We start from the raw sequence: 13,815 nt of genomic DNA, 5'->3' as shown, positions 1-13,815 counted from the left end.
TGAGTCTGGTGCCCTAACCACTGGGCCATTGCGCCTCCACTATAGGTAACTCTCTTTTTTTACTCTTTTACATATTTCAGTCATTTGACTGCGGCCATGCTGGAGCACCACCTTTAGTCGAGCAAATCGACCCCGGGAGTTATTCTTTCTAAGCCCAGTACTTATTCTATCGGTCTCTTTTTGCCGAACTGCTAAGTGACGGGGACGTAAACACACCAGCATCGGTTGTCAAGCAATGCTAGGGGTACAAACACAGACACACAAACACATACATATACATATATATACATATATACGACAGGCTTCTTTCAGTTTCTGTCTACCAAATCTACTCACAAGGCTTTGGTCGGCCCGAGGCTATAGTAGAAGATACTTGCCCAAGGTGTCACGCAGTGTGACTGAACCCGGAACCATGTGGTTGGTAAGCAAGCTACTTACCACACAGCCACTCCTATGCCTAATATATTTAATATGGTGATCACATTAGAAATAATTATTCACCGAATAGATATTGAGGTCTACTAGCAGAGAGACATATTCAAAATTTTCTCCTCTATTTACTCAGATTATTAGATTTTGAGTTGTTGCTGTTTCACTTTATTATTGAATTAGTATTTCAAATTAATTATTTATTTTTCACTTCATTTAGTTGGTTAACACTAATACTAAAACTGCTATTTTCACTGAGAGACCACATTTGAATGATGAAACTCAAATTTTAAAGTTATTTATTATTCACCACCTTGACTGTTACGCTATTCCATTACTTTAAAACTGCCCTGATTTATCAAAACAATAACGAAGAAAATTTAAAAAAGGAAAACTGGCAAATGAAGCAGTTGTCACTTAATCAAGTCTGCTTCCATAATTTTCCTCGGATAATGACTAAAAACCAGCAACCAAGCTTGTTAAATTATTCTAGGGAGAATTATTATGTTTCCCTTGGCAAGGTGAGAAAATTTGTGGCGTCACTCAAATTTATAGCTTCTTCAAATTTTGTAGTCATTTTTTTTTCAATAGGTCCTTTTTCTCTCATTTTTCCTCGTTTGTAGCTGTAAAGGGCTGTTGCATAATAACATCGATGAAATAACAACAACAACAACAGCATCATCATCATCATCATCAACAATAACAACAACAAAGACCAAGAAATTGCTGACAATAAACAGGCACAGGAGTGGCTGTGTGGTAAGTAGCTTGCTAACCAACCACATGGTTCCAGGTTCAGTCTTCTACTATAGCCTCGGGCTGGCCAAAGCCTTGTGAGTGGATTTGGTAGACGGAAACTGAAAGAAGCCCGTCGTATATATGTGTATATATATATATATTATATATATATATAGGCGTAGGAGTGGCTGTGTGGTAAGTAGCTTGTTTACCAACCACATGGTTCTGGGTTCAGTCCCACTGCGTGGCACCTTGGGCAGGTGTCTTCTGCTATAGCCTCGGGCCGACCAAAGCCTTGTGAGTGGATTTGGTAGACGGAAACTGAAAGAAGCCTGTCGTATATATGTATATATATATATGTGTGTGTGTGTATGTGTTTGTGTGTTTGTGTTTGTCCCCCTAGCATTGCTTGACAACCGATGCTGGTGTGTTTACGTCCCCGTCACTTAGCGGTTCGGCAAAAGAGACCGATAAAATAAGTACTGGGATTACAAAGAATAAGTCCCGGGGTTGATTTGCTCGACTAAAGGCAGTGCTCCAGCATGGCCGCAGTTAAAATGACTGAAACAAGTAAAAGAGTAAAGGACGCACCACCCAAAATCAGATGTCAAAGCCACAGATCTCAGTATGGACCATCGATTATACCTCCCAAAAATTAAAATTGATAATAAAACTACATCAATAATAAATAGCATGAACCAGGCTGTCACAGAACTAATAGCCACAGAGACAAATGACGGATCTTTTTGTTTGAACGGCAGTTTTTAACATAATTTCTAGGTAACTAAAAAATTTTAAACTTCCTATACTGGTAGAATGTGTTTATAAAACATCTTTTTCTCTTGGCTTTATTGAGAAAATTCTATGGTTTGTAAGATATTTGTTGGTTTTTTTTGCTTCAATTTCTGCAATTTCAACCAATCAATGACGTCTATTGAGGTAAAAAATATGTGCCATATGAATATGTCCCTCATTTAACAAACAGATTGGGTTTATGGATCTTTTCGGTTTGAACGGCAGTTTTTAACATAATTTGTCGGTAACTAAAAAATTTTAAACTTCGTATACTGGTGGAATGTGTTTATAAAACATCTTTTTCTCTTGGCTTTATTGAGAAAATTCTATAGTTTGTAAGATATTTGTTGTTTTTTTTTTTCTTCAATTTCTACAATTTGAACCAATCAATGATGTCTGTTGAGGTAAAAAACATTCTGTGCCTTATGAAAATGTCCCTCGTTTAAGAAACAGATTGGGTTTATTTACATTTGAGAAGAAAAAAAAATACCCTTCCCCCCACCCCTAACCCTAAAATAGATTGAAATGCAATAGATTGATACTAGGGTCATAATTATGGGTGACAATTTCATATGACACTGCTAGAAAAAACTGCCGTTCAAACGGAAAAGATCCCAAATGTCAATATAACCAGGCTAAATGATATAATATATGCAGCAGCCTCTGTAGCCACAAAAGAAGCTGGATGCTCCCTAAAACCCATCCAAACAGGAGCATCACCACCCAAATAAACCCTGGATAAATAATATCCTGAAAAAATAGAAAATAAGATAAAGGATTTGTCAATCCTTAACCCTTTAGTGTTCAAACTACTCTGTTAAATGTAATATTTTTTCACTCAAATTGTTTTGAATTAATCAAGCATTATCTTATAGCTTTGAGGTTTCAATGATGTGATTGTTTATTTTTAGAATGACATTGTTGGCTAGGTGTGAGAGGCCAGATCTAGCCAGTTTGAATTTAAAACATGCGCGCGGAATTCTGTTTTTGATTCGACGGTCATTCGGAATGCTCACAGCAGCCATATTCCTACCACTCTATGTCACGCTGGTGAGACCCATATTGGAGTATGGGATTCAAGCTTCTTCTCCTTATCTCCTCAAAGACATACAGCATCTCGAAAGAGTCCAGAGGCTGGCTACCCGCATGGTTCTTGGTCTCAAAAATTTGTCCTATGAAGAAAGGCTGAGGACGCTCGACCTTTATTCTCTTGAAAAACGCCGCCGCCGTGGTGATCTCATTCTCGCCCACAACATCATAAGCGGGAAGTGTAACCTCTCGAAAGAGCTGTTCTTCACTCCTGCTCCGGAGCGTCGGCTGCGGGGTCATTCCGAAAAGCTCTACCTGCGACGATTTCATCTCAATCGAAGGAGAGGAGCTTTCTCCGTCCGGGTTGCGGATCCGTGGAACAAGCTGCCAGACGAGATGGTGAAGATGCCGACGACCGCTTTGTTCAAAGCCTCCCTGGACCTCAAGTGGCCTGAACTCTTTACATGAACACCACCCTGTACATAACTCCATGTCCCCCTACATGGCCTTGCTATTTGCTTTTGAGCCAAATTAACTAACTAACTAACTAACTAACATGTAGAATATCTGGGCCAGATATGGCCGGTTTAAACACTAAGGGGTTAATGAAACTAATAGACAATCAACACTACTAAGCAATGTGAAGATAAGAAAAATACTACGTAAATACAAAATTACAGAACAAGGTATATCTGAGGTAAAAGAACAGCTAAAGCAAGATATCCTTGCAAAAGCACAACGAATCCTCCGATATGAGAAATGCCAACGTTTCTTTGAACAAAACAAACAGTTCAGCTCCAATCCCAAAGGATTCTACTAAGAACTTGGCAAAAATAAAATAGAGATCAATGCAGCACCAACAGCCGGAGGCGCAATGGTCCAATGTTTAGAGCAGTGGACTCGCGGTTGCAGGATCGCGGTTTCGATTCCCAGACCGGGCGTTGTGTGTGTTTATTGAGCGAAAACACTTAATGCTCCACGAGGTCATTGCCAGTACCGCCTGACTGGCCCCCGTAAAGGTGGCACGTAAAAAGCATCCACTTCACTCTTGGAGTGGTTGGCGTTAGGAAGGGCATCCAGCTGTAGAAACACTACCAGATCAAGACTGGAGCCTGGTGCAGCCAGCTGGTTTGCCAGTCTTCAATCAAAATCAAAATGGAAAGAGGACGTTAAACGATGATGATGATGATGATAATATATTTTTACTGTTTTTGCCACATGGTCTAACATGTATGAATACTCACTCTTTTTACTCTTTTACTTGTTTCAGTCATTTGACTGCGGCCATGCTGGAGCACCGCCTTTAGTCGAGCAAATCGACCCCTGGGACTTATTCTTTTGTAAGCCCAGTACTTATTCTATCGGTCTCTTTTGCCGAACCACTAAGTAACGGGGACATAAACACATCAGCATCGGTTGTCAAGCAATGCTAGGGGGACAAACACAGACACACAAACATATATATATATATATATATATATATATATATGTTGTGTGTCTGTGTCTTTTCAGTTTCCGTCTACCAAATCCACTCGCAAGGCTTTGGTCGGCCCGAGGCTATAGTAGAAGACACTTGCCCAAGGTGCCATGCAGTGGGACTGAACCCAGAACCATGTGGTTGATAAACAAGCTACTTACCACACAGCCACTCCTGCACCTGCACATGCATGTGTATATGTGTGGGTGATTTCCAATATAAATCGATTACCTTAACCCAACGATTAGTTTCTTCAAAACACTGACTGTAGTTTGTCCAGCTTCGGTTGTAGCGTTCAAGTACATACCATTGACCATTTTCCATGCATTTTCTGCTTGCCAGACCTAAAATTACAAACAGTGGAGAAGAATTACAAAGTTAGACATGAATTTTAGGATCTTACATATAAAACTGAATGAGAAAAAACATGAAATATAAAATATATAGGTGCAGGAGTGGCTGTGTGGTAAGTAGCTTGCTAACCAACCACATGGTTCCGGGTTCAGTCCCACTGCGTGGCACCTTGGGCAAGTGTCTTCTACTACAGCCTCAGGCCGACCAAAGCCTTGTGAGTGGATTTGGTAGACGGAAACTGAAAGAAGCCCGTCGTATATATATATATATGTATATATGTATATATGGCCGCGGCCATGCTGGGGCACTTCATCATATGTAAAGATTTCCCTATAAATTAGTCTGGGGCAATACTGTAAATCCTTGAGTATAATCCGCGTTTTTTAATTTATATCTTTGTAGTAGTAGTAGTAGTTGTAGTAGTAGTAGTCGTAGTAGTAGTAGTAGAAGTACTAGTAGTAGAAGTAGTAGTAAAAGTAGTAGTAGAAGTAGAAGTAGTAGTAGTCGTAGTAGTAGTAGTAGAAGTAGTAGTAGTTGTAGTAGAAGTAGTAGTAGTAGAAGAAATAGTAGTAGAAGTTGTAGTAGTAGTAGTAGTTGTAGTAGAAGTAGTAGTAGTAGAAGTAGTAGTAGTAGAAGTAGTAGTAGTAGTAGAATTAGTAGTAATAGTAGAAGTAGTAGTAGTAGTAGTAAGAGGTGTCAATTACCGTTTGTGTAGAAATTGTTAATATAGGAAGGACACTGAAGTTCTGCCACTGTGCCAGCTGAGGTTTGTGGCCAACATAGGATACCATCCCAGACACTGCTGCAGTGTGCACCTACGAAATAACAACAACAGCAATAACAGTAACAGCAATAACAACAACAACAACAACTACAAAACACTGTTTCTGATTTTAGGCCTAACCCTTTAGTATTTAAACCGGCCCTATCCGGCCAAAATATTTTATTCTGTTTTATGTTCAAACTGACCAGATCCAGGCTCTCACACCTACCCCACAATGTTATTCTACATTAAGTAATTACACCATCAAGATCTTGAAGATATGAGAAAATGCATGATTAATTCAAATCAATGGGAATCAATAGGCATTATGTTTGATAGAATAATCTGAACGCTAAAGGGTTAAGGGCCACTAAAATTACAATTTTGAAAAAACTTAGCCTTCACCATCGACCCCTTTACTTCCCTTTATTTTACTGATATTAAGATGTAAAGTGAGGCCTCATATCAGTGAAGTGGGGCTGGTGCGCATTGATGCCGTCGAGAAGTAGGTCCCGAAACGGCACGCATTCTCTCCTGATGACCCCATACACTTGCTGGCTTCCGGTATGCAGAGATTTTAACTGGTAGCACTTGTATGTGCAAAATGTTTGCAAGACATTTACCGATGTTAAAATGTAAAGCAAGCCTCGGCAGGATCTGAACTCAGAACATAAAGAACTCTTTGAATTATCGCAGAGCATTTTTTCCGGTGTGCTAATGCAGTGTGAAGGACAGTGGGGAACAATTACAAAGTTAGACATGAATTTTAGGATTTTTCATATAAAACTGAATGAGAAAAACATGAAATATAAATATATATAGGCGCAGGAGTGGCTGTGTGGTAAGTAGCTTGCTTACCGACCACATGGTTCAGGGTTCAGTCCCACTACGTGACACCTTGGGCAAGTGTCTTCTACTGTAGCCTCGGGCCGACCAAAGCCTTGTGAGTGGATTTGGTAGATGGAAACTGAAAGAAGCCCGTCGTATATATATATATGTATGTGTATGTGTGTGTGTTTTTGTGTCTGTGTTTGTCCCCCTAGCATTGCTTGACAACCGATGCTGGTGTGTTTATGTCCCCATCACTTAGTGGTTCGGCAAAAGAGACCGATAGTATAAGTATTGGGCTTACAAAGAATAAGTCTCGGGGTCGATTTGCTCGATTAAAGGCGGTGCTCCAGCATGGTCACAGTCAAATGACTGAAACAAGTAAAAGAGTAAAGAGAGTAAACAGTATATGTAGAGCAAATGTATATGTAGTGGTTATATGTGTATCAATGAACATAGATGCAAATGGAATGTGTATGTAAACAAATACGTAAGCTGATCCATAATTGAAAAGAATTTATTTACAGTGTTTGATTCATTATAGGTACACTACATACAAAATGTAGGCAACTGCTATGAGTTGCTAGAAATACAGAGTACATTCGTGGAAGTCATATCAGGAATGAATATGTTTGTGTGTGTGTGTGCGTTGATCATTTGAAACAGTAGTCGGTTGTAGCACTTCGAAACATTTCTCTCGGTCTCTGCCAAAACCTTCTGGATGAGAAAAACATGAAATATAAGAGTGGTTGTGTGGTAAGTAGCTTGTCTACCAACCACATGGTTCCGGGTTCAGTCTCACTGCGTGGCACCTTGGGCAAGTGTCTTCTACTTTAGCCTTGGGCCGACCAAAGCCTTGTGAGTGGATTTGGTAGACGGAAACTGAAAGAAGCCCGTCGTATATATGTATATATATATATATATATATGCGTGTGTGTGTTTGTATGTCTGTGTTTGTCCCACTAGCATTGCTTCACAGCCGATGCTGGTGTGTTTATGTCCCCGTTACTTAGCGGTTCGGCAAAAGAGACCAATAGAATAAGTACTGGGCTTACAAAAGAATAAGTCGCGGGGTCGAGTTGCTCGATTAAAGGCGGTGCTCCAGCATGGCCGCAGTCAAATGACTGAAACAAGTAAAAGAGTATATATAGGTGTAGGAGTGGCTGTGTGGTAAGTAGCTTGCTTACCAACCACATGGTTCAGGGTTCAGTCCCACTACATACAAAATGTAGGCAACTGCCACGAGTTGCTAGAAATACATGTATATGTAGAGCAAATGTATATGTTGTGGTTATATGTGTATCAATGAACATAGATGGTGGACCATCTCGTCTGTCTGCCCCATTTGTCTGCCGGCCTCTCTTGTTTCACCACGGTTTTATAATATTTGTGGCAGCTAGAAAGACAGACATACTGCAGCTGAGTTTGTACCTAAATAGGTCAGCGCCTGTCCAGTTGAACTTCGCCCGACATAGTGAGGTCGCAGGTCAAAGCGAGATGATCAATCAATTTTTGACAGGACAAAGAGAACCTTTTTTCGCGCCTGTTGATCGGCGTGGTTTGGACGACCGAGAATTCTTGGATTCGGTTTTGAATCTAGGCTTGGAGAAGGAAGCATTAATTCTTACATATGTGTTGTGGATAGAATCGTCTGACATGGCACAAGTCTGTTTTGATACGTATATATATGCATGTGACTGCGTGCGTACCATTGGCGATTTTTTTTCCTCTGTCTTCCCTTCTCTGGATCTTTCCTTCTCCTACGTTTCCGACGAAGAACTCCGCTCAAAACGTTAAACCCTCCTTTTTTCCTTCTTTCCTGAGTGTCCAATAATGCTATACTTGTTCCACGTCCTCGCATTGTTGTGTTTTTTTGTGCTTTCTTGTTTGGATTAACTATACATATACATAAAAGTATGTATTCATACTTATATCCCAAAAGACACACACACACATATATATAAATGATAGTATTTGGGAACGAAGCAATTAACTATACCAACCTTCTGGATTCGAACTTGAAACCTCGTCACTTGAAATGTTACATTGGTGGCGGGCTTCATATAAATATTTTCTTTGTTCCTCCTTTGAGACTTTCACCTGAAACTATCAAACATAGACATCGATGGTTTATAAAGGTTTGCAAGGCCAAAAGTTTCAGGAAAAAGGATGCTTTCAATTAAATATATAATTATTTTTTTTTGTCATCATTTTCATCTAGTTTCAGCTCACGAACTGTGGCCATGCTGGGGCACCGCCATTCGGTTTTGCTACATGATTTTACTTCACGAATGCTTTTTAGCAATTGATATTTTATTTGGGATGACATCAGTTTCACATCTGCCCAAAACAACAGAATCCACTTTGCTGTTAGTTTTGATGCCAACCTCGCCTGGCCCCCGTGCCGGTGGCACATAAAAAGCACCATCCGACCGTGGCCGTTCGCCAGCCTCGTCTGGCAACTGTGTCGGTGGCACGTAAAAAGCACCCACTACACTCATGGAGTGGTTGGCGTTAGGAAGGGCATCCAGCTGTGCAGCCTTCTGGCCTGGTGCAGCCTTCTGGCTTCCCAGACCTCAGTTGAACCATCCAACCCATGCTAGCATCGAAAGGGGACGCTAAATGATGATGATGATGATGATGATGAAACTTATATCCAAACATTCCACGTGATTTGGGACTTACTGCCGTAAAATATTCGGTTGAGAAACCATAACTGGTATGGCAGGTAAAAAGCACCCACTACACTCTTGGAGTGGTTGGCGTTAGGAAGGGCATCCAGCTGTAGAAACTCTGCCAGATCAAGATTGGAGACTGGTGCAACTATCTTTTTATTGTTGTTGTTGTTATTGTTATTATTTTGCCAGCCTCGCCTGGCCTCCATGCCGGTGGCACGTAAAAAGCGCCATCCGAGCGTGGCCGTTTGCCAGCCTCCCCTGGCACCTGTGCCGGTGGCATGTAAAAAGCACCCACTACACTCATGAAGTGGTTGGCGTTAGGAAGGGCATCCAGCTGTAGAAACTCTGCCAAATCGAATTTGGAGCCTTGTGCAACCATCTGGTTCGCCAGCCCTCAGTCAAAATCATCCAACCCATGCTAGCATGGAAAGCAGACATTAAATGACTATGATGATGATGATGATGATTGAAACAAATTTGCCAATCATGAAACAAAGTGAAAAATAAAAAAAAACATAATTACTAATCAAACACTTATCTTAAGCAAAAGGCAGCCACAAAACCCAAAGACACTATTAACAAAGGCAAAATTCAACGTGAACAAACAGGATAAAACATTCACAGTATCCGAGTGTAATGATAACAGATGTGGAACGTGTCACTACATGCATGCGGGCAGATCCATTAGAACAAAAAAATGGGCAGATTTTCACAAATGCAGATATAAATAAATGAAATATATAAATAAATTTGTAGGCGCAGGAGTGGCTGTGTGGTAAGTAGCTTGTTTACCAACCACATGGTTCCGGGTTCAGTCCCAATGCGTGGCACCTTGGGCAAGTGTCTTCTGCTATTGCCTCGGGCTGACCAAAGCCTTGTGAGTGGATTTGGTAGACGGAAACTGAAAGAAGCCCGTCATATATATGTATATATACATGTAGGAGTGGCTATGTGGTAAGTAGCTTGCTTACCCACCACATGGTTCCAGGTTCAGTCCCACTGCGTGGCACCTTGGGCAAGTGTCTTCTACTATAGCCTCGGGCTGACCAAAGCTTTGTGAGTGGATTTGGTAGACGGAAACTGAAAGAAGCCTGTCGTGTGTGTATATATATATATATATATATATAAATAAATGAAAGAATGGAGTTGAACGACGATTTAACAAAATTCCTTTATTCTCGACATATGTTTCGAAGACTGCATATTCTCAATTCCGAAGGAATAAAGGGGTGCATTATGCTGCCTTCTCATCAGGAGAGACAAGGAACTTATGTCAGCTTCAAGATGAACAAAAACTCTAAGATGACTGCCCGCTCGGAATTAGGAATATGCAGCCTTCGAAACATATGTCGAGAATAAAGGAATTTTGTTAAATCGTCGTTCAACTCCATTCTTTCATTTATCTGTATTAAAAAACACACAAATTTCCACACGAAAGCACGTGGTCTCTGCCCTTGGCATGTAGCTTCAACCGTGTTTTTCTGACGTGAATTTGCTACCCAGGTATCGGTTAACCGAATTATCCATACTAGGATAATTCATTCAACTACTTAAATATATATATATATATATATATATATCTTCACCCTTTTCCTTCTGGTCTTTCAAAATGTGACCTTGTGTGTACTGTTGGCGATTTTTTTCCTCTGTCTTCCTTTCTCTGGATCTTTCCTTCTCCTATGTTTCCGATGAAGAGCTCCGCTCGAAACGTTAAACCCTCCTTCTTTCCTTCTTTCCTGAGCGTCCAATTAATACTATTTGGTTCCAAGTCCTCGCGTTGTGTTTTTTTTGTGCTTCTTGTTTGGATTAACTTTATATATACATATATATATATATATATGTGTTTGTGTGTGTGTGTTTGTGTCTGTGTTTGTCCCCCTAGCATTGCTTGACAACTGATGCTGGTGTGTTTATGTCCCCGTCACTTAGCGGTTCGGCAAAAGAAACCGATAGAATAAGTACTGGGCTTACAAAAGAATAAGTCCCGGGGTCGAGTTGCTCGATTAAAGGCGGTGCTCCAGCATGGCCGCAGTCAAATGACTGAAGCAAGTAAAAGAGATAGCAATCCAATTTACATCGAATACCAGGCCATTGCACCTTGATGTTTTACAGATATAAATTCCAAATATTATAAATACTGTAGGTCAATAAAACAAAGTTTATAAATGAGTTCACTTTAACGAATTTTTAAAATTTGACAGTGAAAAAAATTTTTTGTTTTGTTTTTGCTTTTGTTGTCAAATATTATTCTGTGTATTAATAATGTTATAAATAAAGCTTTTTTGACAAATTAAAACTCGACAAAAGGGTGTTTCTAAATTCAAGTCATCAATACATCCTGTTTGGTAGTTATTAGGGCAAGTATGGTGACGAATAGTTTCATAGAAATAAGGCGGTGATGATGAAATATTTTGTGGAATTTGATGGCAGAGTTGTATAGATATATATATATATACTCTTTACTTGTTTCAGTCATTTGACTGTGGCCATGCTGGAGCACCACCTTTAGTCGAGCAAATCGACCGCAGGACTTATTCTTTGTGAGCCTAGTACTTATTCTGTCAGTCTCTTTTGCCGAACTGCTAAGTTACAGGGACGTAAACACACCAGCATCGGTTGCCAAGCGGTGTTGGTGGGGGGGACAAACACAGACACACAAACATACACACACATATATATATACATATATATGATGGGCTTCTTTCAGTTTTCATCTACCAAATCCACTCACAAGGCTTTGATCAGCCCGAGGTTATAGTAGAAGACACTTGCCCAAGGTGCCATGCAGTGGGACTGAACCTGGAACCATGTGGTTGGTAAGCAAGCTACTTACCACACAGCCATTCATGCGCCTATGCCACACAGCCACTCATGCGCCTATATATACAGCATTTGCTGAGATTTTTTTCTTGAGATCATTCTCTTCGTGGTAAGGCGATTTGACATCTATCTTTAGCATATAAGAATCCACTTTAATGGTCATTCCTCATTAATTGTTATATAATTTTTAAATCTTCGGATTTTTTTTTAATATGCTGGACCACTGGTTTAAATTGATGTTAATTGATTGATATCAAATTCTACTCTCATTATCTAATTCAAAATAGCAATGTTCTCCAACCGGTAAATTAACTGCGGTAATTTATTATCTGCAAAGTTATTTCCGGCACTAGTGTGCCAAAATGAAGACATTTAAAAAATACTACAAATATATTTTTTACAATTATGTCATTTGTACTGATTGAATAGCATATGTATAGGATAAAATCCTTACATGTAAGGATTTTATCCTATACATATGCTATTCTGTCAGTACTTATGCATTGAAAAATATATCTTTCTACTTGTACTATATTTTTAAATGTTTAACACACTTCAACATTGTAAAATTTTTTTTTTCAATACAATGATAAAAAATGTGAAAACCAGACCATGTTGTAACTTTATTCAACTGATACATATATACAGGGGTTGGACAAGATAATGGAAACACCTTAAAATTTCAAACAAATTTATTTTAATATGGGGTAGGACTGTTTTTTGCAGTAATTACAGCTTGAATTCTATGAGGTATGGACTCGTACAAAGTTTGAATTGTTTCCAAAGGAATTTTTGTTCATTCTTCAGCTAAAACAATCTCCAGTTCTTGCAGTGATGATGGTGGAGGATATTGACTCCTTACTTGCTTTTCTAAAATGCACCATAAATGTTCAATAATATTGAGATCTGGGGACTGCAGTGGCCAGATAAGATGTTCAGCTTCGCTAGAATGTTCCTCGTGACATTCAGTAACAACTTTAGCTGTGTGAATTGGTGCATTATCATCCTGAGAGATTGTGTTTCCCTCCAGAAACAATTCCGCAACCATAGGATGAATTTGATCAGATCAAATGCTTAAATAGTCTTGACTATTAATTCCGCCATGAAGGGAAACTATTAGGCCGGCAGATTTCCAAGATATAGCCCCACCTCCCAGATCATCACAGATCCTTCTGCATGTTTAACAGTTGGAAGAAGACAGTCTGGGTTAAATGCTTCTTTTGGCTGTCTCCACATGTATACACAACCAGTGGTCGAAAATAAGGTAAAGTCTGAGAAAATAACATTCTTTCTCTTCTCTAGGGTTTTTACTCCACTTTAAACGCTTTGCAACATTTGTTTTTGAAAATAGTGGTTTGCAGCCCTCCCATGAAATCCGGCTTTGTGCAGCTTCTGGTAAACAGTTTTTGTGGAAACTGGATTCCCAGGTGGTCATTAAGCTCTGCAGTAATTTTGGGAGCTGCACTTTGTGATCCTTTCTAACAATTCGTATAAGAGTCTGATGGTCCCTATCTGAAAGTTTTGGTTTTCTTCCGGAGTCTTTTTTCAACAAGGAGGGTTTTCCCTCTTTCTCAAAGGCTGTCATTACTTCTGAGACAGTACTTCTTGATACACCAAACATTTCGGCTGTTTTCGTTACGCTAGCGCCTGCCATATGAACACCAATAATTTGACCTTTTTGAAAGTCTGATAGATCTGTCATTTTAATGAATTTTAATTACCTTTTTCTGATGATATCTGAAAAGAAACAGCAATTTTAGCAAAACATATTAAGCAACACTAATAATATTTCAAAAAACATAAAAGTAAACAAGCTTTTGACAGTTTTATATAAATTTTGTCCAACCCCTGTATATATACATACATACATACATACATACATACATACATACATATATATATAT

The 13,815-nt window shown here is 39.4% G+C and overlaps 1 protein-coding gene across 1 annotated transcript in view; it reads right to left on the bottom strand.

The window, feature by feature from the left end:
* LOC115225653 (parathyroid hormone 2 receptor-like) overlaps positions 1-13,815 on the bottom strand; it is a 51,218-nt gene that overhangs the window by 31,071 nt on the left and 6,332 nt on the right. The window contains exons 3-5 of the mRNA XM_036514509.1: positions 8,417-8,519; positions 5,527-5,637; positions 4,700-4,812 (exon numbers count right to left, since the gene is read on the bottom strand). Coding sequence (XP_036370402.1) covers positions 4,700-4,812; positions 5,527-5,637; positions 8,417-8,519 — 327 coding nt within the window. The remainder of the gene's footprint in view (positions 1-4,699; positions 4,813-5,526; positions 5,638-8,416; positions 8,520-13,815) is intronic.

The sequence above is a fragment of the Octopus sinensis genome, linkage group LG28, assembly GCF_006345805.1.
Source record: "Octopus sinensis linkage group LG28, ASM634580v1, whole genome shotgun sequence".
Classification (NCBI taxonomy): domain Eukaryota; kingdom Metazoa; phylum Mollusca; class Cephalopoda; order Octopoda; family Octopodidae; genus Octopus; species Octopus sinensis.
This window is presented reverse-complemented; position numbering and strand designations above follow the sequence as displayed.